We start from the raw sequence: 23,008 nt of genomic DNA on the forward strand, positions 1-23,008 counted from the left end.
GGTTTGACAGTTTGATTATGATATATCTAGGTGTCAGTCTCTTTGAGTTTACCCTCCTTGAAGGTCACTGAGTTTCTTGAATGGGTCATATTTTCCTGAGATTTTGGAAGTGTTCAGTTACTAGTTCTTTGAATGTTCTTTCTGCACCTTTCTCTTTCTTCCGTTTCTGAGTCTCTAGGTGTACACATTGTATGCTCAGTGATATCCTACCCCAAGGTCTTTGAGGCTCTGTTCATTTTTCTTTTTCTTTTTTTCTTTGTCACTCCGGCTGCAGTGCAGTGGCTTGATCATGGCTCATTGCACCCTTGACCTCCGGGGCCCAAGCAAATCCTCTGCCTCAGCCTCCCGAGTAGCTGGGACGACAGGTGCACACAACATGTTTGGCCAATTTTTAAAATTTTTTAAAATAGAGATAGGACCTTGCTATGTTGCCCAAGCTGATCTTGAACTCCTGACCTCAAGCAATTCTCCTGCCTCAGCTTCCCAAACTACTGGGATTGCAGGCATGAGCCACTGTGCCAAGCCATTTTTTCTTCTTTGTTATTTTTTCCTATTCCTTAGATTGGCTAATCTCAATTGACCTGTCTTCAAGTTCACTGAATCTTTCTTCTTTTAGTTTAGATATGCCAATGAGCCCCTGTAGTGATTGTTAAATTTAAGTAATTGTACTTTTCAACTCCAGACTTCCTATTGAGTCTCTTTAAAAATTTTTCCTTATGTGTATTGTCTATTTGATGGGGCATCATTCTCATACTCTCCTTTATATATGTTTTTTGATTATTTGAAAATATTTAAAATAATTTATTTAAGTTCTTTGTCTAGCAGATCTGACTGGGTTCCCTATATGTGGACCGTATTTTCTTGTTTCTTTTTGTATCTTGTAATTTTTTGCCGAACATTTTAAAAATATAATGTGGCAGCTTGGAATATTAGATTCTTTCTGTCTCTCTAGGATTTGTGGTTGTTCTTTGTTTATTGACTTTTCTAAACGAATTCTGTAAGGTTTATATTTTTATCGTGTGTGGCCACTGAAGTCTCTGCTTTGTTGGCTTAGTGATCAGCTAATGATCAGACTGAGATTTTCTTAAACATTTGTAACTAGTAAACCTCCCAATATTTGCTGAAATCTCTGTGTGCATGTTGGGACACTCCTTGCAACACTCAACCAGGCAGCTGACAACTCTGTCTAAACCCTCTCTTCCTATTTGGGCAGAATCTCAAGATCAGCCTTGAGAGCTTAGTTAGGGCCTTCTCAGGCCTTCCCTGAGTATATGTGCAGGTGATATTCTAGATACCCAGGGATATGCTGAGCTTCCTTGCAAGCTTTTTAGTCCATCTGTTGTTTGCTCCAACTGTTATTCACTGCCTCAGGCAGCTGTGAAGTTAGATATTTGCCTATAATTGTCTTCAGCAAGCACCTCAGTGGGAGAGAAAAGGCTTTTCACACTGGGTGACTTCTGACTCAGGTCCAAGTGGGTTTTCCTTTTTGCAAGTGAAGTTTTCCAGGGAACCACCAGCCAGGTCAGTTAATGACAAATCTCTGAGAATAAAGCTTTGAAGAATCTTCAACCCAGTTGTCCCCTTCCAGTGGCTGCCAGGCTGCTGGTTTACACAGTTATTGGGAAGCTGTTGGTTGTCAAGGCTGCCATCAAACTAGAGAGCAGGGTAGTGAAATATGGCAAGTTAAAATGCTGTAAATCTCACTGTTTTGACTGAGATTTGGCTGTTTATCTCAAATAAATGTTCCCTGAATTGTTGCATTAATTTCCAGAGTTCTGACAAAGTTCACTCTGACCTTTTTTTCTTTTTAACCAGTTTTCTCATTATTTTCATGGGGGAAAGAATTTTTGGAAATCCTTATTCTGTCATTTTTGCTGATGTCACTTGCTTTTGGTTTTATGATTTAAAATGTTTTGAATCACACTGAATGTTTGGTATCATCATATTTGATTAAGCAAGAGAGATCAGTTTTGTCACTCATTCACTTTGTGTCCTGAGGCAAGTTACAGAACCTGTCATCCTCAGTTCCATTGCTTGAAAAATGTTTGGTTGGTTGCCAAGTGAGAGCTCCAGTTTTTACCACCTCTGAGATTCTGAGCCTCTGAAGACCATATTTTCATCTGCATTTTCTATTATTCCCTTGTGCAGTTTTATCGAGTTTATTTTTTTAAGTTCATACCACACCCTATCAGTCGTATTTTCATGACAATTATTTCATTCTGAATTGTAAACATTAGCATCCAACAGCATCATTATGGCTTTTGGCTGTTATTTATTTCTGCTGAGAAACTTGAAAAATGCAGTTGCTATGTATTTTACCACCATAACAAAATTGAAAAAAAAGAAAAATGCAGTAGCTTTTCCCACCAACATCCTCCCCCTTGGTTTAGCAGCTCCTCGGCGTAAGTTAAAAGAGAGACCTTTAAATCAGCCTAGAACAGGGTACTGATATAAAGTCAGGAGTTCCGATCCCATATTATCCAAGCCTTGTGTCTCACGCACCCTTCATAGTTGCTGAAGAATTGGCCCCAGCAGCAGATTTCAGTCTGTAAAATCTCTGGATCATCTCTATAAACCACAGCCCCTGTATTTGAGCTTTGACTTCTTCTGATGACCCCATGGTACAGATGCCTGATTGCCATAGACATACACCCTCCCACACTCCAATACCTTTCTGTGGCCTGCACCCTCTTGCTACCTTCCTTTTGAGCTGAGGCTGACTCAGTGGTCCCTTGTTCCAAGGTTTGAAGAAGTGGGCACAGGATCTGACTCCACTCTCTGGAAGGCCCAAGTCTATCCTCCTGTTTTTCAGGTCCCTGCAGGTGAGGATAGGTCTCAGTCCTGTTGGGCTGCTCTAACAGAATACCATAAGATGAGTGGCTCACAAACAACAGCAGTGCCTTTCTCACAGTTCTGGGAGCCAAGAAGTTCAAGATGAAGGCGTTGGCAGGTTGGTGTCTGGCAAGAGTCCCCTTCCTGGTTCATGGACAGCTGTCTTCTCTCTGTGTTCTCACATAGCAGAAGGAGTGAGGGAACACTCTGGGGTCCCTTTTATAAGGCACAGATCCCATGTGTGAGGGCTCCACCCTCATTACCTAATCACCTGCCAAAGGCTCCACCTCGTAATACCATTGCGCTGGGGATTAGGTTTCAGCACGTGAATTTGAGGCAGGGGCCCCAACCATTTTGTGTATATAGGATCATCTGTGCAATCCTCTGTCCACTGGAGTTGGGTCAGGTGGCAATGATGGGCAGGGATGTCCTGCTGCCTGGCTCTGTCACTGTGGAAGGGGGTGGGGTTCAGGTCCAGCCCCACCACCTTACTCGATTTGACCTGCTTCCAGCCCTGCATGTTTCTTCTCTGAAGACCTGTGCAGAGAGCATGATAGGTCCCTGGCAATATCTGGCCATTGCCTCCCTGTCCTTCTGTGTCGAGCCCTTTGTCCTGGCTCGGTGAGCTGTGCAGGCCTCTGAGTTATTTGGCCAGTATAGGCCATTTTGCCTGTGCTTCCAGGGCCTCCTTAGCACCAGGCTCAACCATGCCACCCCCTTCATGCCCTCTACTGCCCCGTATCTCCAGGTGGGTGGGGTCTGCTGCCCGCTCCAGCCCCATCCCCCCAGCACACGCCGCTTCCCAGCCACCGATCAGCTCCTGTGGGTGGCACTATTTCTGAATCCCAGTGAGTTAGGACGGGACAGCCAGAGCAGGTCTGTCTGGAGGTGGTGTGGGTGGGTGCCCATGTGCTGCATTTTGAGAGATGCCAAAAATAACAGTGAGCAATAATCCCTGCCATTAGCTCCATCCCTCCTTTGTACATTACATCATCTCATTCGGTCCTAAACAGCAGCCTGGACGACAGGCCTTGTTGTCCCCTTTTGATAGGTGAGAAACTTACTAGGCCCAGGCTGTTAAAAAACACCAGGACTCCAGTAAAGACAGAACTTGGAGTTACTTCTGTTCTACCCAGGCTCGGGTTTATTCTCTGGATGACAGAGGTTTATCATCTCTGGTTTGTTACACTGGCTGTGTTAGCTTTGTACAAACACGCTCTTCCCAAGGGGCCAGGGAACCAGTGGGAGCAAAATATGCTGCTGCCCCTTGCCGAGCACCTGACGCGTACACGACTCCAGGCTGAGCTTTCCAGGTGCAGGTCTCAGGCCACCAGTGCAGGCACCTGAGAACTTTCAGCCTCGTTTATGCTTGGAGCCCCCAGGGCTGCCTGCCTGCCATCTTAATCCCACCCAGCCTGGTGTTTCTTCCGGCCTCCAGCACCTAAGTTCTGGGAGGTAGATTGTGGTGCCTGGGCGTGTGGACGGGAGAAACACCACTGCTCCTCCATGCCAACGAGATCTCCATCCTCCCAGCTCTGTTCTAGTCACCCTGGGTTGGCATGGAGCCTTCTGTCTTGTGGTCTCCTTTGCTTTTGGTGACCTGCCCTGCCCTAGGGCACCCCTGCCCCTGCTCCCAGTGGGCACAGAATACTGTATGGGACACCAAGGCGTCATTTTCCAAACACCACTCACAGCTCCTTCTATCCAAGGACCTTGCTGCCACTACCTGGGTCTGCCTGGGTCTGTCTCACTCTAAGACCCTTCATCCTGTGCTAGCTTCTTTCCCACCTGGCAGAAGAAGTGCAGCCATCAGATCACACTGGGCACGTGCAGGGGACGGGCCAAAGCTTGGGTTTTGCTTATTCTGCTGGTTACTGAGCTGTTGAAAAGTCACCTTGATACAAAGGGGTCATCCCTCTACCTTGTGAATCCGCAACAAACAGATGCTGCTTCTGCTGATACCTGCCTTAGAGATTGCCTCAGCCTGTCCTGGCTGTCACTGAAAATCCTGAAAGTGTACCAAGCCCTTTGTTCTACAGATCTAAACAATGGAACCAAACAAAGCATTCCAGGTGGAATCAGGGGGGTTCAAATGGTTTGACATCACTCAGCCAGCCCCTGTTTGCTCAGGGAATTAGTTGGGACTCTTTCTGTTGCAGGTAAGGCTTGTTTGGCTTTTGAAAAAACGGAGAGACAGGTTTTATGGCTCATCTGGAAAATCACAGCTAGCTAGCTTCGGGAATAGCTGGATCCAGGACTCCAAACAGAGTCCCCAGAGGCATTTGCTTTTCTCTCTTCATCATGCGGTGCTTCCTTCCTTCATAGACTCTCATTTTCCCAGGCCCAACAGAAAAGAAATGTTCTGTTGCAACAGTTCTGAAAATCCATGAGCCTCGCTCTCCTGGCCTGAAACCAGTCACCTACCTGTCCCTGAAACAACTACTCTTGCCAAGGGATAGAACTACATTGAGTGGCTTAGGCCTGGGCCATGTCTGCAGTTTCTGTCCTGGGCCATACCGTGTATTAAGAGTCTGGCGAACTGAATTCCTGGGTGAACACAACTTCTAGCCCTGCTGGAGGAGTGGTCCCCTCTGCTCAGTAGTGCCTGGAGTAGAGCTGCCGCCTCTCCACTGGTTTCAAGGGGAATGCAGCCTATGTGGCCTTTAGTTGCCCAGATGAGTTCCCATTTCTAGGAGGCTGCAGTCCCTCTGTTCTCCTTTATTTGGCCTTCAGTGACTCAAAGGAAAACCTTTTATTCTGGAGACTGTAGTGTGGGATGTGGAACCAGATGCCCCCCACACAGCACCCACGTTGTGTTTTAGTCCCATTAACCCTGCTGTTCCCAGGTCCTCCCCCAGGATTAGAAAGCGTCATGCCCCTTCCCGAGGAGCTCCAGTTGTCCAGGCCTTCTGCGTGCAGCCTGAACGGCTAGAGGCCGGGTCTTCCTGGGCTGTCTTAAGCCTGTGCTGGAAGAGGCACCTCTCAGAAGTAGCCTGGATCAGCTTCAGAGACCCCCTCCCCTCCCCGCCATGATGCTGTGTGCCCAGCTTCCACCACCAGGTCACAGACCAGGAAAACACTCATTAGCCATGAGCGGCTTCCGTCACCTGGATGGTGCAGGCACCAAGCTGGTGGCAGCTCCTTGTCCTTGTGGGTGAGCACCATATGGGTATACGTGGTGCCCCAGCTGAAGGCTCCCCTGATGACACGAGGGTCACACTGAAAGGCCTTGATACACCTCTAGAACGGTGGTTCTCTGCTCTGCCTGCATTCTAAAATCCTGGGGTGGGGCTTCACAAATTACACACCCTAGCCCCACTGCCAGCAGCTGGGCTGAGGCATAACCTGAGTGTCAGGATTTGTCAGAGCTCCCAGGCAATTCTGATGTGCAGCCGAGGTTGAGAACAAGAGCTGTAAGGTGATGCTTCTCAAGCTTGAATGTGCAGAGGAACCACCTGGGAACCTTGGCAAAGTGCAGATTCGGATTCACAGCCTGCGGGGAGCCTGAGCGTCTGTATCTCTGACCTGCTTCCAGGTGGGGCTGAGGCCGCTGGGCCCCAGGCTGCACTTGAGGGGCAGGGGCACCAGCATTCCCTCCAGGAGGCTTCTGAACATGCCCTGGCAAGTGGGCGCATCAGCCTATGACCATGCTCACCATCGCGGACTCAGTCCTAAAGGGCTGCCTCCAGGCAGAAACCAAAGCCACAGCCTCCCCAGACACAGAATTGTCCATCTGGTTTCAGGCAGGTGCCGAGCACAGCCCATCTGACGTGTTGGCTCTGAAGCCACTAGGAGCCCTGCAGTGGCGCTGATAGCCATCCTGAGGGTGGAAGGGGTGAGGCCTCTCCAGGAGGGTTTAGCTCACAGCCCCTCAAGCTATTAAAAAGGGTACTCTGCAAGTTGTCCTTCAGCCACAGCAGCCGAGGGGCCCATTGAGTAGGGGAGGCAAGGCTTCCCCCTTGCAGGGAGGTGGATGTGTCACACTTGTCCGAATGGCCACCTGTCACAATGGCCTGAAAGCCCCCGGCGGGGGGCTCTCCCAACACCTGCCTTCCCTCTGGACCTGTTGGGGCCAGTCTGGGTTGAGTTTGGCTCCAGTGCCCTTGCCCTTGAAGCAGCTAGGTACAGGTGTGGGAGGAGACCTTGTCAGCTCCTCTCCTGGCTTCGCGGCCACCTGACCTCGCCGCCAGAGAACTGGAAATCCTCTACTACCCCAGAGCAGACGCCCTGCAAACACCCCCTCAGAAACACACTCCCTCCTGTCGTCTGTAGGACTCAGGATACCCAGAGAAGGCGGGGCCCCACCTGCCCGCCATGCCATACTGATGCAGCGATGTCACTCACTGCCACCTGATGACGTTACCTTTCAGTGACAACTCCGAGTTGCCTGGCTTGGTGCTCATAATATTCGATTCAGCTACCACGTAAGGAGTAAGCATGTATCAGCTACTTAGAACAGTGCCTAGCGCAGAGTAAATGGTCGCCATCATCATGCCGTGGCTTCCTGATATAGTAAAGTTGGAGAATTCTCCAGTGTCCTTCTTTGTTCACAGGATGTTGCCTGATCAGCACAGCCCATCCTCTTCTGGTCACTCTTCCGTTCATCAGTCAACTAAGGAACGCAGGCAGATGCTCCCTTTGTGACTACAGTACCATGCCCAGTGCTGGGTCCAACATAACCTGTACCAATGGGAGGATTACGCAGTGTACATGTTGCACTGTATTAATAACTCTGCATTTATTAAACAGCGACTGTGTACTCAGCACTGTAGGATATGGAGAACGTATCAAGTTTATTGGTACCATGCACACGCACTTTACAGTCTGAGGAGGCCAGCTATGACCCATGAGACAATGTAGAAGTCATTATGTGCTAAATGGTGTGGGCCACCTGTGTACTCTGTCCACCCCCATGGAAATATTTAAGAAAATTGAGAGTTCACTGCTTTTTAAAAGATCTTTGAACTACAGAGGTTGAGGCTGGGCACAGTGGCTCATACCTATAGTCCTAGCACTTTGGGAGGCCAGGGCGCGCGGATTGCCTGGGCTCAGGAGTTCGAGACCAGCCTGGGCAATGCGGTGAAACCCCGTGTCTACTAAAATGTAAAAAATTAGCTGGGCATGCAGTGTGCACCTAGGACAGCTATCAGGAGGCTAAGGCAGGGGAATTGCTTGAACCTGGGAGGCAAAGGTTGCAGTAAGCTGAGATTGCGCCACTGCAGTCCAGCCTGGGCAACAGAGCGAGATGCCATCTCTGAGAAACATGATAATAACAGAGGCTAGAATGATTTGGAATATTAGGTGTCTCATATAATCAGCCAAATGGATTTCCATATTGTTCTGTATCCTCACTCTCTGAATGTATGTCTCAGAATCACAAACTAGGAAGATATTGATGTCAAATCAGGCCAACCTCATATCTGAATCACTCAGAGAATCCTGTGAAACAGTTCAAAGAAAATCAACTATTTGGCATTTGTTTTTTTTTAGAGATTCAGAAGAAATGCACACAGTGAAAGACCTTACTAAAAGCAAGTACAGGTTTGGTGTCTGAGGAATTCTGTCCTTAGGTTTTCTAAGCACAGGTGGTGAGGCTCACTCGTTCATAAAACATTTATCAGGCCCCCACTGTGCATATGTATTAGGGCTACGAAGATGAAAAGAACTGGTTTCTGCCCTCAGGGAGCTCAGAGTCCAGGAGGGAGATGTGTCAAACCAGGTGTGAGTGGGCAGGGGCTCGGAGGAAGGGAGCAGGTTGCCAGGGCAGCAGGAAGATTTCTCAGGGTCAGGGTGGTGGTAATGGCTGTAGGTGAGGTGCACTGGGCCAGGCCGGAGGGACTTTCTGTGGTCGTAGCATTCATTTTACTGGATCACACACAAGCCGTATATTGAGAACGAAAGTTTGAAAATATATTTTCAATACAGATGGTCCCTACCTTACTGTGGTTCAATTTAAGATTTTTCAACTTCACGATGCTGTGAAAGCCACACGCATTCAATAGAAACTGTACTTCTGTCGTGATGCTGGGCGCCTCTCAGCCATGCGTTTGCTACTACAGTATTTTCAGCTTACGCTGGGTTTATCCGGACGTAACCCCATAGTACATCGAGGAGCATCTGCACCTGTTGGTCTCAGCTCCTGTATCTGTTTCATATGTGGGTTAACGAAAACATCTTCACATAAAACTGAGTTTGTGCCAATTTTACAGACTTTTATTTTTCAAAAGTAAAATACAGTCATGGATCACTTAATAGCAGGAACATGTTCTGAGAAATGCATCCTTAGGTGATTTCGTTGTGTGAACATCATGTAATAGGCTTACACAAACCTAGACGGTATAACCTACTATGCAGCTGGGCTACGTGTGGCCTGTTTCTTCTAGATGACAAACCTACACAGCATGTTACTTTACTGAACACTGTAGGCAATTGTAATTCAATGTTAAGTTTGTGTGTATCTGAACATATCTAAACATAGAAAAGAGACAGTAAAAAGATGATATAAAAGATTACAAATGGGCCAGGCGCAGTGTCTCATGCCTGTAATGCTAGCACTTTGGAAGGCCGAAGCAGGTGGATCACCTGTGGTCAGGAGTTTGAGACCAGCCTGGCCAACATGGTGAAACCCCATCTCTACTGAAAACACAAGAATTAGCCAAGTGTGGGCCGGGCGCGGTGGCTCACGCCTGTAATCCCAGCACTTTGGGAGTCTGAGGTGGGCGGATCACGAGGTCAGGAGATCGAGACCATCCTGGCTAACACAGTGAAACCCTGTCTCTACTAAAAAGTACAAAAAATGAGCTGAGGATGGTGGTGGATGCCTATAATCCTAGCTACTCGGGAGCCTGAGGTAGGAGAATCACTTGAACCTGGGCACAGAAGTTGCAGTGGACCAAGATCGCGCCACTTCACTCCAGGCCAGGCAAAGGAGTGAAACTCCATCTCAAAAAAAAGAAAAAAAAAGATTAAAAATGGTACACCTGTATAGTTACTTACTATGAATGGAGCTTGCAGGACTGGAGTTGCTCTGGGTGACTGAGTGAGTGAGTGGTGAGTGAATATGAAGGCCTAGGACATGACTGTACACTTACTGTAGACTTCATAAACACTGTGAACCTAGGATATACTAAATTTGTTTATTTATTTATTTAAAATTATTTTATTATTATTATTATTGAGACAGAGTCCCACTCTGTTGCCCAGGCTGGAGTGCAGTGGCACGACCTCGGCTCACTGCAACCTTCTCCTCCCAGGTTCAAGCAATTCTTCCGTCTCAGCATCCCTAGTTGCTGGGACTATAGGCGCCCACCACCACACCTGGCTAATTTTTTGTATTTTTAGTGGAGATGGGGTTTCACCGTACTGGTCAGGCTAGTCTCAAACTCTCGACCTCAGGTACTCCACCTGCCTCGGCCTCCCAAAATTCTGGGATTACAGGCATGAGCTACCAACTAAGTTTATTTTTAAAGCTAATTGCACTATGATGTTACAATGTCCACAGCATCACTAGGTGATAGGAATTTCCCAGCTTCATTATAATCTTCTAGGATCACTGTCATGTATGCAGTTCATCATTGACTGAAACACCGTTACATGGTGCATGACCAAATAGAATGTTAGCTATCAGAGCCCAAACCACTCGGATCACAACTGAGGCCCAGAGAGGGAAGTGACTGATCACAAGTCACTCAGCTGCTTAGTAGCTTGTTAGTGGTAAAGTCAAGGGTAGAACCTTGTATTTTTAGTAGAGATGGGGTTTCACCGTATTGGTCACAGGCTAGTTTCAAACTCCCGACCTCAGGTACTCCACCTGCCTCGGCCTCCCAAAGTGCTGGGATTACAGGCGTGAGCCACCCACTAAATTTATTTTTAAAACTAATTGCACTATGATGTATTCTACAGACTTATTGCTATTCCTACCAATAGAGGCAGCAAGCGTCTAGCCAAGTGCTGCCCTGAGCCACTGGCGGTAGCTGCCTGGAGTATATACTGTGCTGTGAGCAACCTGAGAATGACACTGTGAATTACTGATTTCTGCCAAGGGCAGGTGATAGGAGCTTGGCAATGGGTGTGTCAGTGGTGCCATTTTGCCTTATCTTTCCTTGTGGTGATGAAAAGAATGTATCTCTAAAAGTGGAAGCTGTGGTTAGTAATCCCTTTAGAAAGTAGACTTACAATGCATTTATTTAAGTCTATGACCATTTACTGGGGCCTAACACATGCTGTCAGTGCTGGGAAGACAAAGCTGAATTCCACCTAGCCTGGCCCTTCACAGGCTCACAGGCTTAGGGCAACAGCCTTGTTCAGTAGGGCACCTTCCTGAGATTTCAGCAACTTGTACAGAATGAGAAACTGAAAATCATGTAAGTGGATTTCAACTCTCTAGGGCAGCGGTCCCCCATCTTTTTGGCACCAGGGATCAGTTTCGTGGAAGACAATTATCCCACGGACCAGGGAAGGGCAGGAGGATGGCTTTGGAATGAAATTGTTCCACCTCAGACCATCGGGAATTAGGCAGATTCTCATAAGGAACGTGCAACCCAGATCCGTCACATGCGCAGTTCACAGTGGGGCTCACACTCCTGCTGATCTGACAGGAGGTGGAGTTCAGGTGGTGATGTTTGCTCGCCTGCTACTTACCTCCTGCTGTGTGGCTGGGTTCCCAACAGGCCATGGTCTGGTACCAGCTCACAGCCCGAGGGGTTGGGGACCCCTGCTCTAGAGCATTCGTGCTGGTTGTCTAAACTGTTTTTAACTTAAATAAAAACTAAATTAATACCTTTTCAGTTACTCAACTTTCAAGGTGATTTTGGGTCTGTAAAGGAATCTAAATATCACCTATATTTTTACTCTCGATTTAAGAAAATAAAGGCAAACAAATTCAGACATACAATTTGTTCTCAATAATTGTATAATTTCCTCATATCTACACCTCCAACTCCAACCCTGAATGTTCTCCCAGGCCAGGGAGATCACTGGAGCACACTGGCTTTTGCTCCCAAGTATAAGAAACCAGTCTGCAAGCTTGTGGCTTGGCTGGCTGATGGAAAACCTGAGAGTTGACCAAGAGGAAAGCAAGCAGGCCGGCAGGCCATGTTATGTGCCTACAGGCAATGTTCTACAGCCCCACCGGGGCAAATCGTTGACATCTGTGGCCTCTATGTCATCAAAGTTCCAAAGTGCCAGCCTACCAGGGGCAAATGTGTCATCTCATTAGCTGACAGGTTCCTATCATGTTTATTTTTGTTTGATAAATGCAGATACCAGCTCTGGATGGAACATCTATTTCTGTCCTTCGTGCTGAAGCCTGTTTTCTTAGTCTCTGGTAATGGGTTATTTCCCAGTAATTCATGATGCCCCGTGTGCTGAATCATTTATGTCTGCATGTCTTACGTGTCAGGCCACAAGGATCCTGAGTGCGGTTCTTCTGCCCAGACCACCAGCTGATAGAATGTCGGGTGACAGTCCAGTGTCCCAGGCTTGCTCTGTTCTCTCTTGCTCCCTGTCAGCTGGGACTTTACTTCTTCTCTCTGTCAGAGATTGCAGTGGCCTGTCTCATCACACCCGTACAGAGCGACTGACAGGTGTGACAGATGTCAGTGAGGAGCACAGGGTCTGAGATGACACAGCTGGGAGTTGCTAATTTGCTGAGCGGACTAGCAGTGGCCTGCCTTGTGTGAAGAAGCACGGGGAAATGGCAGTTAGGAGGCCAGGCCTCTGGTTGTGCCTTTCCCACTAGGTGACTGTGAAAACCTGAGGCGGCGGCCGGGCGCGGTGGCTCAAGCCTGTAATCCCAGCACTTTGGGAGGCTGAGACGGGCGGATCACGAGGTCAGGAGATCAAGACCATCCTGGCTAACATGGTGAAACCCCGTCTCTACTAAAAAAAAAATGCAAAAAACTAGCCGGGCGAGGTGGCGGCCGCCTGTAGTCCCAGCTACTCGGGAGGCTGAGGCAGGAGAATGGCGTGAACCCGGGAGGCGGAGCTTGCAGTGAGCTGAGATCCGGCCATTGCACTCCAGCCCGGTGACAGAGTGAGACTCTGTCTCTAAAAAAAAAAAAAAAAAAGAACACCTGAGGCGGCAGCCAAATCTTTCTCTGAGCTGTGTCTTCATGTGCTGAGTGAAGGGCCGGACCACACTCTCTTCTGCGACTCCTGGTGTACGTGGGCGGGGAGCCCTGCCTGCCCCTGACAGCGAGTGAGGCGCTTAACTTAGGCGGTTGTGCAGAGTGACGGCACTTTGGGAGGTGAAGTTTGCAAGGCATTCCTGCGAATGTGGTTTGATCTCATAAGAGGCTTATTATGCAAACTGTGTTTGCATGCAGTACATGGGCTCCAGGTGGGAGGGAAGTGAAGAACAGATTGTGTAGCAGGCCTTGTACGGGGCATTGCTACAGTGGGGTTGTTTTGGGGAGAACATCTTGCTTTCCTTAGAGATGGCCAGAGGAACAGAATCGGAGTGAGCCTAGGTTGCCTTCATGAGCTGAGGGTCTGTGTTTGTGACATTCTTGGAAGCAGCATGAAGCAATCAGTAATGAGGATGGGCCTTTCTTTGTAGAAACACCAGCATTTGTCCCCTGTGCCTTGGGCTACCTCTCATGGTGGGGTGATGGGGTGACAGATGATGACAATACTGGGCTGGCCTAAGACTGGAACAGAAGGAACCACTGGTTCTGTCACCACCCCTTGTCCAGAAACCTTCCAGACATTCTGCAGTCCCTTGTTCCACAGTGTGGATTTTTGGAGGCCATGGAGGAGGTGACCACACAGGTCCCATCTTTAAGAACAAGTTCTCCAATGACTGTTCTTTGCCTCCTGGACATTGGGAGGGGTGCGTCCAGGCACGTGGAGCAACCAAGCTGCCCAAGGCCACAGAGCAACCAAGCTGCCCAAGGCCACAGAGCAACCAAGCTGCCCAAAGCCACAGAGCAAGTCAGCATGGGTGCCTGGAACCTCTGTCCCCAGAACACAGCTTCCCTTCTGGGCTCCAGAGGAGGGAGACTGGCCCCATGAGGCGCAAGGTGCCATGATTCTGCCCAGCAGCCTGTGCGGAGCCTCCTGACTCCGGCTAGGGCACAACCCTCGGGTTTCACTCTGGTGTTCCCACAGAGCCATGTCCACCTGGAAGGAACTGTGAAAAATCATCAGGGTGGCAACATGAGCTGCAGCTGCAATTTCCTGTTTTGATTTTGATCAGGGATCAATGTAATCCATGATGGCTATTGGGTTCTATATAGCCTCACTTTGGGATATTAAGCGAGAAAAGCATGTATATGTGGCAGGTGCCACTTACAAAAGTTTACCCGGAACCACACACAGCAAAGGGAAGATTCTGAAGTTACCTAACTCATTTCTGAGCATTGTAAACAACCGATCTAAGTAATTTGAGTGCTCAGTTGGGCTTTGGGGCTATAATTGGTTGACTGCCTTTGCAGCTGAAAAGAACTTACCAGTAGCAAACTTGTCTTGTGGAATTATTTCTTTTTTTTTTTTTTTTTTTGGACAGAGTCTCACTCAGTCACCCAGGTTGGACTGCAGTGGCATAATCTCAGCTCACTGTAACCTCTGCCTCCTGGGTTCAAGCAATTTTTGTGCCTCAGCCACCTGAGTAGCTGGGAATTACAGGCATATGCCACCATGCCTGACTAATTTTTGTATTTTTAGTAGAGATGTGGTTTCTCCATGTTGGCCAGGCTGGTCTCGAATTCCTAACCTCAGGTGATCCGCCTGCCTTGGCTTCCCAAAGTGCTGAGATTCCAGGCATAAGCCACCACACCCGGCCTGTTGTGGAGTTATTTCAACAGACGAGATGTTCAAAATGTTCCATGAGGAAAAGCACATTGTCATGTTTTTAAATCCCCACGAGTGAGTGAGGGCTCCTCTTAGAGGGGTGGTGGGCTAAGCGGCACATCGTGTGTGGGATCCTCTAGCCTGTGTCCTGGCAGGCCCAGAGAGACTCCAGTTCTGTATCTCGGTCCCAGGCCAGTTCAGCAGTGGGCCTGTTCCCATCCTGGTGTCAGAGCTCAGCCACTGTGGTCCCTGTGTGTGGGTCATGCAATGGGTGCATTAGAGGTAGTGGAGCCCAGAAAGGAAGCTGTGTTCTGGGGACAGAGGTTCCAGGCACCCATGCTGACTTGCTCTGTGGCCTTGGGCAGCTTGGTTGCTCTCAGGTTCTACAGCGATAGCTTCTCCTCCAGCCTCTGTCACTGAGATGATGTGTCAAATTCTACAGCGATAGCTTCTCCTCCAGCCTCTGTCACTGAGATGATGCGGAGACAAACAAGGGAACCGGTGCAAAAGTACTTTGTGAAAATGACAGACATTGCCCCTCATAGACACAAGATCTTGTTCCCAGCAGTGGAGAAGGCAGGTCCTGACATCGAGAGTTCCTTCTGTGTGCCAGGCACTGTATAGAAACTTACCCATAGGATCTGTTTCAATTCTCACAATCGCTTAGGCATGAGGTTTCCAAGTTAGAAAACTGAGCCTCAGAGAGGGGAAGTAACTGAACTCCAAATCCTGGGCCCCAAATCCCAGTCTTTTTACATCACACTGCCTTGTCTCTAAAAGAAACCATTGGAGCTTCTTCTAATTCTGAACAAAATGCATGCGAAGTCAGAAAACTTAGGAAGCGTGAAAAAGCACGAGACAGTTGAAAATGAACATCGTTCCATGACCCAGAGACGACGTCAGTTCGCATCATTTTGTGATCCTTCCTTTATTTATTCTATGCACTAAGAGCTTCATAAAAATAAAAACGGGTTCTTACTGCAGACATCATTTTGCACACGTGGTACTCATCAAAGGAAGGGCCACAGGCAGCATCGTCAGCATCACCTGGGAGCTTGTTAGACATGCAAGCGTCTTGGGCTGCAGCCCAGGCTTACTGAAGCAGAATCCGTGCTGAGCAAGCTCTTCAAATGATGGGGATACAGCCTCACTTTTATTTTATTTATTTTTAATTTTTTTACTCCAGGGATACAAGTGCAGGTTTTTTGCATGGATGTATTTTATAATATAATGGTGAGGTTTGGGTTTCTAGTGTACCCATCACCCAAACAGTCAACATTGTACCAAATAAATAATTTTTCCACCCTCCCCCTTTTGGAGTCCCCATTGTCTAATGCTTCCATCTTTATGTCCATGTGTACCCCTTGTTTAGTTCACACTTATAAGTGAGAACATGTGATCTTTTCTTTTCTTTTCTTTTTGAGACAGAGTCTTACTCTGTCACCCAGACTGGAGTGCAGTGGTGCGATCTTGGCTCACTGCAACCTCCGCCTCCAAGGTTCAAGCAATTCTCTTGCCTCAGCCTCCCTAGTAGCTGGGATTACAGGCATGTGCCACCACACCAAGCTAATTTTTGTATTTTTAGTAGAGATGGTGTTGGCCAGGCTGGTCTTGAACTCCTGACCTCAAGTGATCCGCCCACCTCGGCCTCCCAAAGTGCTGGGATTCCAGGCATGAGCCACCGCATCTGGCCTGGTATTTGATTTTCTGATTCTGAGTTGTTTCACTTAGGATCATGCCCCCAGCTCCATCTGTGTTGCTGGAAAGGACATGATTTCATTCCTTTTTTACAGCTGTGTAGTATTCCATGGTGTACATGCCCCCAGCTCCATCTGTGTTGCTGGAAAGGACATGATTTCATTCCTTTTTTATGGCTGTGTAGTATTCCATGGTGTACATGCCCCCAGCTCCATCTGTGTTGCTGGAGAGGACATGATTTCATTCCTTTTTTACGGCTGTGTAGTATTCCATGGTGTACATGCCCCCAGCTCCGTCTGTGTTGCTGGAGAGGACATGATTTCATTCCTTTTTTACGGCTGTGTAGTATTCCATGGTGTACATGCCCCCAGCTCCGTCTGTGTTGCTGGACAGGACATGATTTCATTCCTTTTTTACGGCTGTGTAGTATTCCATGGTGTACATGCCCCCAGCTCCGTCTGTGTTGCTGGAAAGGACATGATTTCATTCCTTTTTTACGGCTGTGTAGTATTCCATGGTGTACATGCCCCCAGCTCCGTCTGTGTTGCTGGAAAGGACATGATTTCATTCCTTTTTTACGGCTGTGTAGTATTCCATGGTGTACATGCCCCCAGCTCCGTCTGTGTTGCTGGAAAGGACATGATTTCATTCCTTTTTTACGGCTGTGTAGTATTCCATGGTGTACATGCCCCCAGCTCCGTCTGTGTTGCTGGAAAGGACATGATTTCACTCCTTTTTTATGGCTGTGTAGTATTCCATGGTGTACATGCCCCCAGCTCCGTCTGTGTTGCTGGAAAGGACATGATTTCATTCCTTTTTTACGGCTGTGTAGTATTCCATGGTGTACACGCACCACTTTTTCTTTATCCAGTCATTTGCTGATGGATACTCAGATTGATTCCCTGACTTTGCTATTGGATACTCTTGGGAGTCTGTCAGAGCTGATTCTGCCCCCATTGCAGTGTATGGTGGTATCGTCCCACATCACTGAATATTTTCCTGTATCAAGATTTCTAGTGACTGGATAACATCCCTCATATGACTGTGTCCTGCTGCTGTGTCTGGTCTCCTGCCTATGTCTCCTACTGGTGGGCCTTTAGGATGTTTCCAGAACACTGTTATAAGAATGCAGGATTATCTCCTTGGGACAAATTCCCCAGAAGTGAAATTACTAGAGCAGCAGGTTTTGATACATGCTGCCACATTCCAGCCCAGAAAGGATATAGCTTTCTTGGTCACTCAGACTCTTGGCCAGGGTTTCTTGGGAGGCAGCTGCCATCATGGGGAAGAGCTCACACTTGCGAGGGCACAGACCTTGATTTCAGGGTCGGATATTCCACTGACTGCCTCAGTCATCTTGGACTGGTTGCTTAGCTGCTCAGACCCTCTATTTCCTCACCTGCAAAAAAAAGCGATGGACCATTTAACTCATAGCTAGTTGTGAGCCTTGAATGAGACCTGAGATGTGCTTAACAAATGTTTATTTCCTTCCCTTTGAATGAAATGAGCCTAGGGCCTAAGGAGGGCCTATCACAAAGTCCTTAGATGTCCTTGCATAAGGTATTTTCTGTTGCGGTTTATAAATTCGATTTTAATAGATACACATGGGTGTCACTGACCTTTTCATCTGGTTCTCTGATGTCTCAAGGAACGTATGGCTTGGGCACAGCAAAGAAGGGCAAAGAAAGAAAACTCCTGACATTTTCTGCTCCTGAAATTTGAGCAGAGAGGTAACGTGTGCACCGTGCTATGGCGAGCATGCTGGGAGGCGGTGGAGGGGCAGCGAGAGGAGGTGTCAAGGCCTGCAGGTGTGTTGCTACCCCTGCTCTTCAGCCAATCTCTTGGTCCCTGGGCATTCACGCGATGTGGCAGCGCCTCCCTTTGGGGGCTTTGTCTCAGTGTGGAGTGGTGTCTTGTTGGGGCATTGGGCCACTCTGTGCCGGGCATGACCTGCATGCTGGGCTTCCGTGGAGACAGAGTACTGAAGAGGCTCCTGAGGGGGCCTGCTGCTGACAGGGGGCAGGTCACATGCCCAGAGTAGGGGAAAGCTAGTGGCAGAGGCAAGCTGCAGGCTCAGTCCGGCTCACTGAGCGGGGTGGAATTGCCACCGTGGGCCTTGTGGGCTTTGGCTGCTCGTGCTGCTGGGCAGAGACAGTCTTTAGAGACTTCAAGGGCCCAGTCCCTCTCCCTTTAGTAAATCCACTCTGCTGCAGGGGCCCCTGCACCACCTCCCAGGACACAGGGGACTCTCCACCAGCTATCTGGTCCTCTCCCTGGGAGAAGGCCACGTTGTTGGCAGGAGCACAGTGGGCTGCAGACTCTAATTGCACAAAGGGCAAATGTATGTAAAGTACCTTCAGCGCGCTGCGTGATTATCATCTGAGCTCTCCTGTGAACTCACTGCTTTCTTCTGTCGTCATCAAATGTGTTTGTTGTGCTTTATTATTTAAACTGTAGGCCATTTGAGTAGAATTCTACGTAGAGTTGCCATTTGGAAAACAGAAAGCAAACTAGGACTTCTTCAGAACCATCTTCAGAAGTCGCCCTTGCTGCTGCCTGTTCCTGGGTTTTAGTAACATAGAATCACACCTGCCACCCAGAGCCCTCTGTCAACATTCCAGATATTGCCTGGAAACTGCTGACTGTACCGGTTGCAGTTGGCAGCCATCAGACTTGGGAGGAACTTGAGTCAGGTGGCATTGTGATGCCGCTTGCAGGAGTCTATTATTTTAAAGTGGCAGCTGCAGGTAATCAGAGAGGAGCTACTAGGGCAAGTGGCTTTGTCACGTGGGGCGGCTGGGGAGCCGGCTGGGCAGGTTCAGTGGGTGATTTCTTTTGGGAAGGCGTGGCCCCTGCACCTGCCAGGTGTGGGCTCCAAGGGGAGGGCTGGAAATCCCATCAGTGGGACAATGAGTGGGGCAAGCAGGTCCCTGGTATAGGAGCATTGGGAATGCCCCAGGAAAGCAGTTAACAAAGCATATCAAGGACCTGAGGTAACACGATGAGCCTTTAAGGAAAAGTGAAAAGAAAGCTGAAGCTGAGGAGTAAGTGTGCAGGGCAGAGACGAGCGCGCCTCCCACACGGTCCCTCGCACTGAGATAGCAAGTGGACATCAAGGCGAGGCAGGAGGGGCCGTGTGGTTTTGGTGCTGGAATGAGAGAGGAGAGCCCTGGGCCTGGGTGTGTCTGGCTCGGAAGCTGTTTCTGATTTTCTCAGCATTCTTCTTTCTTCCTGAGCCCTGCCCTTCCTCAGATGGGGAATGCAGCCTCACCTGCCGTTGCCCTTTGCCTGCTGCCATGGTGAGCACAATCAACAAAGCCCAAGCAACTCAGCGGGGATGCCAATCACAGGGAGGCAAGTCCAGCTCCCTACAGAGCCAGGCCACCCCCATCCCGGCCTTCAGGGCTTGGAGTGGAAGGCGGAAGTGCATGTGTTTCTTAGACGGCCTTTTCTGTTGTGTGCCTGTGCACCCGCCCAAGGAGCTCACGGGGCACAGGAGGGCTGGGCTTGGCAGAAGCCCCACTTCCTCCTGGCCCGTGGGTGCTTCTGTGAGAGATGGGGACAAGGGCTCTTGATCAGCAACCAGTGGTGACCTGTGGGCCCTAGACCACTCAGAGGACAGGGAGGCCCACTCTTCTCCCTGCTGCTAGCTTCCAGGAGGATGAGAGAGCTGGAGGCTCACAACACACTCAGGAGGATGGCTGCCTTTTACCAGTGCGTCAGGCCTGACCCCAGGTGGGCCCTCTGAGAGCAAAAAGGTGGTGGGGGAGAGACGCGAGGGAGGGGAGGCCAGGCCGTGACCACCAGGGCATGGGTGACCACCATCCCCTGAGGCCTATGGATAAACCTGCAGCGTCTGTTACCTTATGTTCTAGAATGTTTATGACCTCCTTCCTTACATACTTTTTATCTCCTTGAGTTGTGTAAATTCTGGAGCAAAATAAGGATTTTCTTTGTTTCCTTTATGACACACACACATATTCATAAAGAGAAAGGGAGAGGGAAAGGGAAGGAGGGCTGGGTGAGCAGAGTGTGCCATTCTTACCATACCGCGCTTACAGTTGGGATCTCCATGGCATAGTTGATATTCTTTGAGTGAAGGGAAGGCAGCAGAGGTCAAAGTTTACAGATAATTGTAATTATGCCACTACCTAAAGCTCAGCACCAAAGGACTTGTGCTCAACTGATAGCCACAGCCTTGGGAGACGCTCTGCATGAGCTCCTGCACAGCCAAAGCCGGAGCCCTGCACAGAGGCATCTTGTCCTGCTGTAGGTGACCCTATCCCTGGAAGGTGTTTGGCTCTCAGTGCATTTAAAAAAAAATTTTTTTTTTTTTTAATTTTTTTATTTTTTTGAGACGGAGTCTCGCTCTGTCGCCCAGGCTAGAGGGCAGTGGCGCGATCTCCTCTCACTGAAAGTTCCGCCGCCTCCCGGGTTCACGCCATTCTCCTGCCTCAGCCTCCCGAGAAGCTGGGACCACAGGCGCCCGCCACCACGCCCGGCTAATTTTTTTTTTTTTTTTTGTATTTTTAGTAGAGACAGGGTATCACCGTGTTTGCCAGGATGGTCTCGATCTCCTGACCTCGTGATCCGCCCACCTCGGCCTCCCAAAGAGCTGGGATTACAGGCGTGAGGCATCGCACCCGGCCTCTCAGTGCATTTTGACTCTGTGCACAGTGGTGCAGAGGGAAGTAGAGCTATGGCTTGATTAAAATTCATTTGCTTAGCATAAATAAACAGATTTGTGTTTCTTGTACCCCACATGGAAAATTCCCAGCCGGGCAGTCTCCGTCAGTACAGGTGATTGTTACATCCGCACATCACTTGAGCTGGGTGAAAGGTTTTGGGACATTGTTGTTCCTTCTTTGGAAAGACCCACCCACTGCCTGGCAGCAGGGGTTGGAGGGTGCTCGGGGCGTTGGCGCAGACAGTCCATCCTCAAAGCCTCACTTTCTTTTGTTGCAAACGAGTAGTCACCCAACAACTCAAAGATTCCTTGTGAGGACAGGGCCTTGTGCTGGGTAAAGCCCTGTGCATGTAAGTCATCAGCATTGTTATGGTTTCATAAAACTCTTTTTACTAATAATGAAACCTCATTGCCGGATTCCGCCCGTTTTGTATGGGCCAGGACGGAGTGGTGATGTTATGTCTTGGTAATAGGCTTTGGAGCATTATTTCCCACTGAAAAACAAAAACCAAAACAAATTCAGCTCCGCCTCTGCTGTGCTGCAGGAATGTCAGTCACAAATGTAGGGGTCCTAGATAAATTAAGCATTATTTTGGGGATATATGCATACAAAAATGGAGTATATTACCTTAATAAACTCGTGAAGTTAAAAATAAGCCAGCTCTTGCAAAACTGTGCCCAGGGCTTCGGTGTCCTGTTCGTCACATATGTGCGCAGCAGTCAGCACGCGTTATAGCTCTCACTCAGAGACCGAACGTTGCCAAGTTAGATGGTCTCTTTGTAAGACACTCCCCAGCGTTAGAGTGAATTTATATTGTGTCTTACCAAGAATTATGCAAATAGAATTTCTAAAATAAGGTTTTGAAGTCTGATGCTTAGCTATTTTTGAAATAATGGTTTTGTAAAAGTCTCTGATAGTTTTTTTTCACTCTAATAACCTGAAAATGTCTAAACTAATGTTTTTCAAATCTCATATGAAAACAGTCACTTCTGAATGAATGTGAAAACAGGTTGCTCTTATGAAAGCTGTCATGCATTGCAGTCTAAGACACGAATTGTATTCAGGGGTGTTCGTGCAGGCTTAGGTGGCCCATGTGAACATAGGCTCATGTGTGCATATATATGAGTATACACGGTGTTGGATAGCTGTATGCATGCCGAGCTAAGTTACTTAATTTGTCCATTTATAGGGACTCTGAATACCACTAAATCAACTGTTATTTAGGTAGTTTCTAAAAAATAGTGTAGTTTATATAAGATACTATTTATATGCTTATAAACTATGCTGTTTATCTCATGGCTGACTGAGTGTTGGAATGAAGCTATGGTATTTTCTTGCAAAGAAGCAGCCCAGCAAGTTGTGGCCTGCCGTTCTCTTTGGATGCCCTCACTGTCCCTGCCCTGCCCACGGCCGAGGGGAAGCCTGGGGAAGTAAACCAGGACGCTCAGCAGGGAGCTCCTCTGCTTCTATATTCCTTTACTCCCAAACCGAGGGGTCTGCAAAGCCCAGCAGACTTCAGCTCTTTGTGGCTGTAGGGTAGATGGTGTTTATAGGAAGACACGAGGCAAGAAGAACCCAGGCTAAAGAAATGTGACATTGTCTACCTGAACCATAGATTTTGAAGAAAGTCTGTCCTTGAGGCATTAATGTGCTGGGTGATCATTAAGAAGGGATTCTTTCTGCTGGGCGCGGTGGTTCACGCCTGTCATCCCAGCACTTTGGGAGACCAAGGCGGGGGATCACCTGAGGTCAGGAGTTCAAGATCAGCCTGGCCAACAGGGTGAAACCCCATCTCTACTAAAACACACACACACACACACACACACACACACACACACACACACACACACACAAAATTAGCCTGTCGTGGTGGTGCGTGCCTATAATCCCAGGTACTCGGAAGGCTGAGGCAGGAGAATCACTTGAACCCAGGAGGAGGAGGAGGTTGCAGTGAGCCGAGATCATGCCGTTGTACTCCAGCCTAGGCAACGAGAGTGAAA

General features: G+C 48.6%; 1 protein-coding gene across 2 annotated transcripts in view; it reads left to right on the forward strand.

Moving 5' to 3' along the window:
- The window catches only part of KIAA1211L (KIAA1211 like), a 145,754-nt gene that overhangs the window by 50,297 nt on the left and 72,449 nt on the right, over positions 1 to 23,008 (forward strand). Inside the window, exon 1 of one of the 2 annotated variants that reach the window (XM_030921770.1) lies at positions 19,987 to 20,055. The exons of the other annotated variant lie outside the window; for it this stretch is intronic. Coding sequence (XP_030777630.1) covers positions 20,018 to 20,055 — 38 coding nt within the window. The 5' untranslated portion in view covers positions 19,987 to 20,017. Of the gene's footprint in view, positions 1 to 19,986; positions 20,056 to 23,008 lie in introns of those variants that run through there. 2 annotated transcript variants of the gene reach the window in all.

Source organism: Rhinopithecus roxellana, chromosome 17, assembly GCF_007565055.1.
Source record: "Rhinopithecus roxellana isolate Shanxi Qingling chromosome 17, ASM756505v1, whole genome shotgun sequence".
NCBI lineage: Eukaryota > Metazoa > Chordata > Mammalia > Primates > Cercopithecidae > Rhinopithecus > Rhinopithecus roxellana.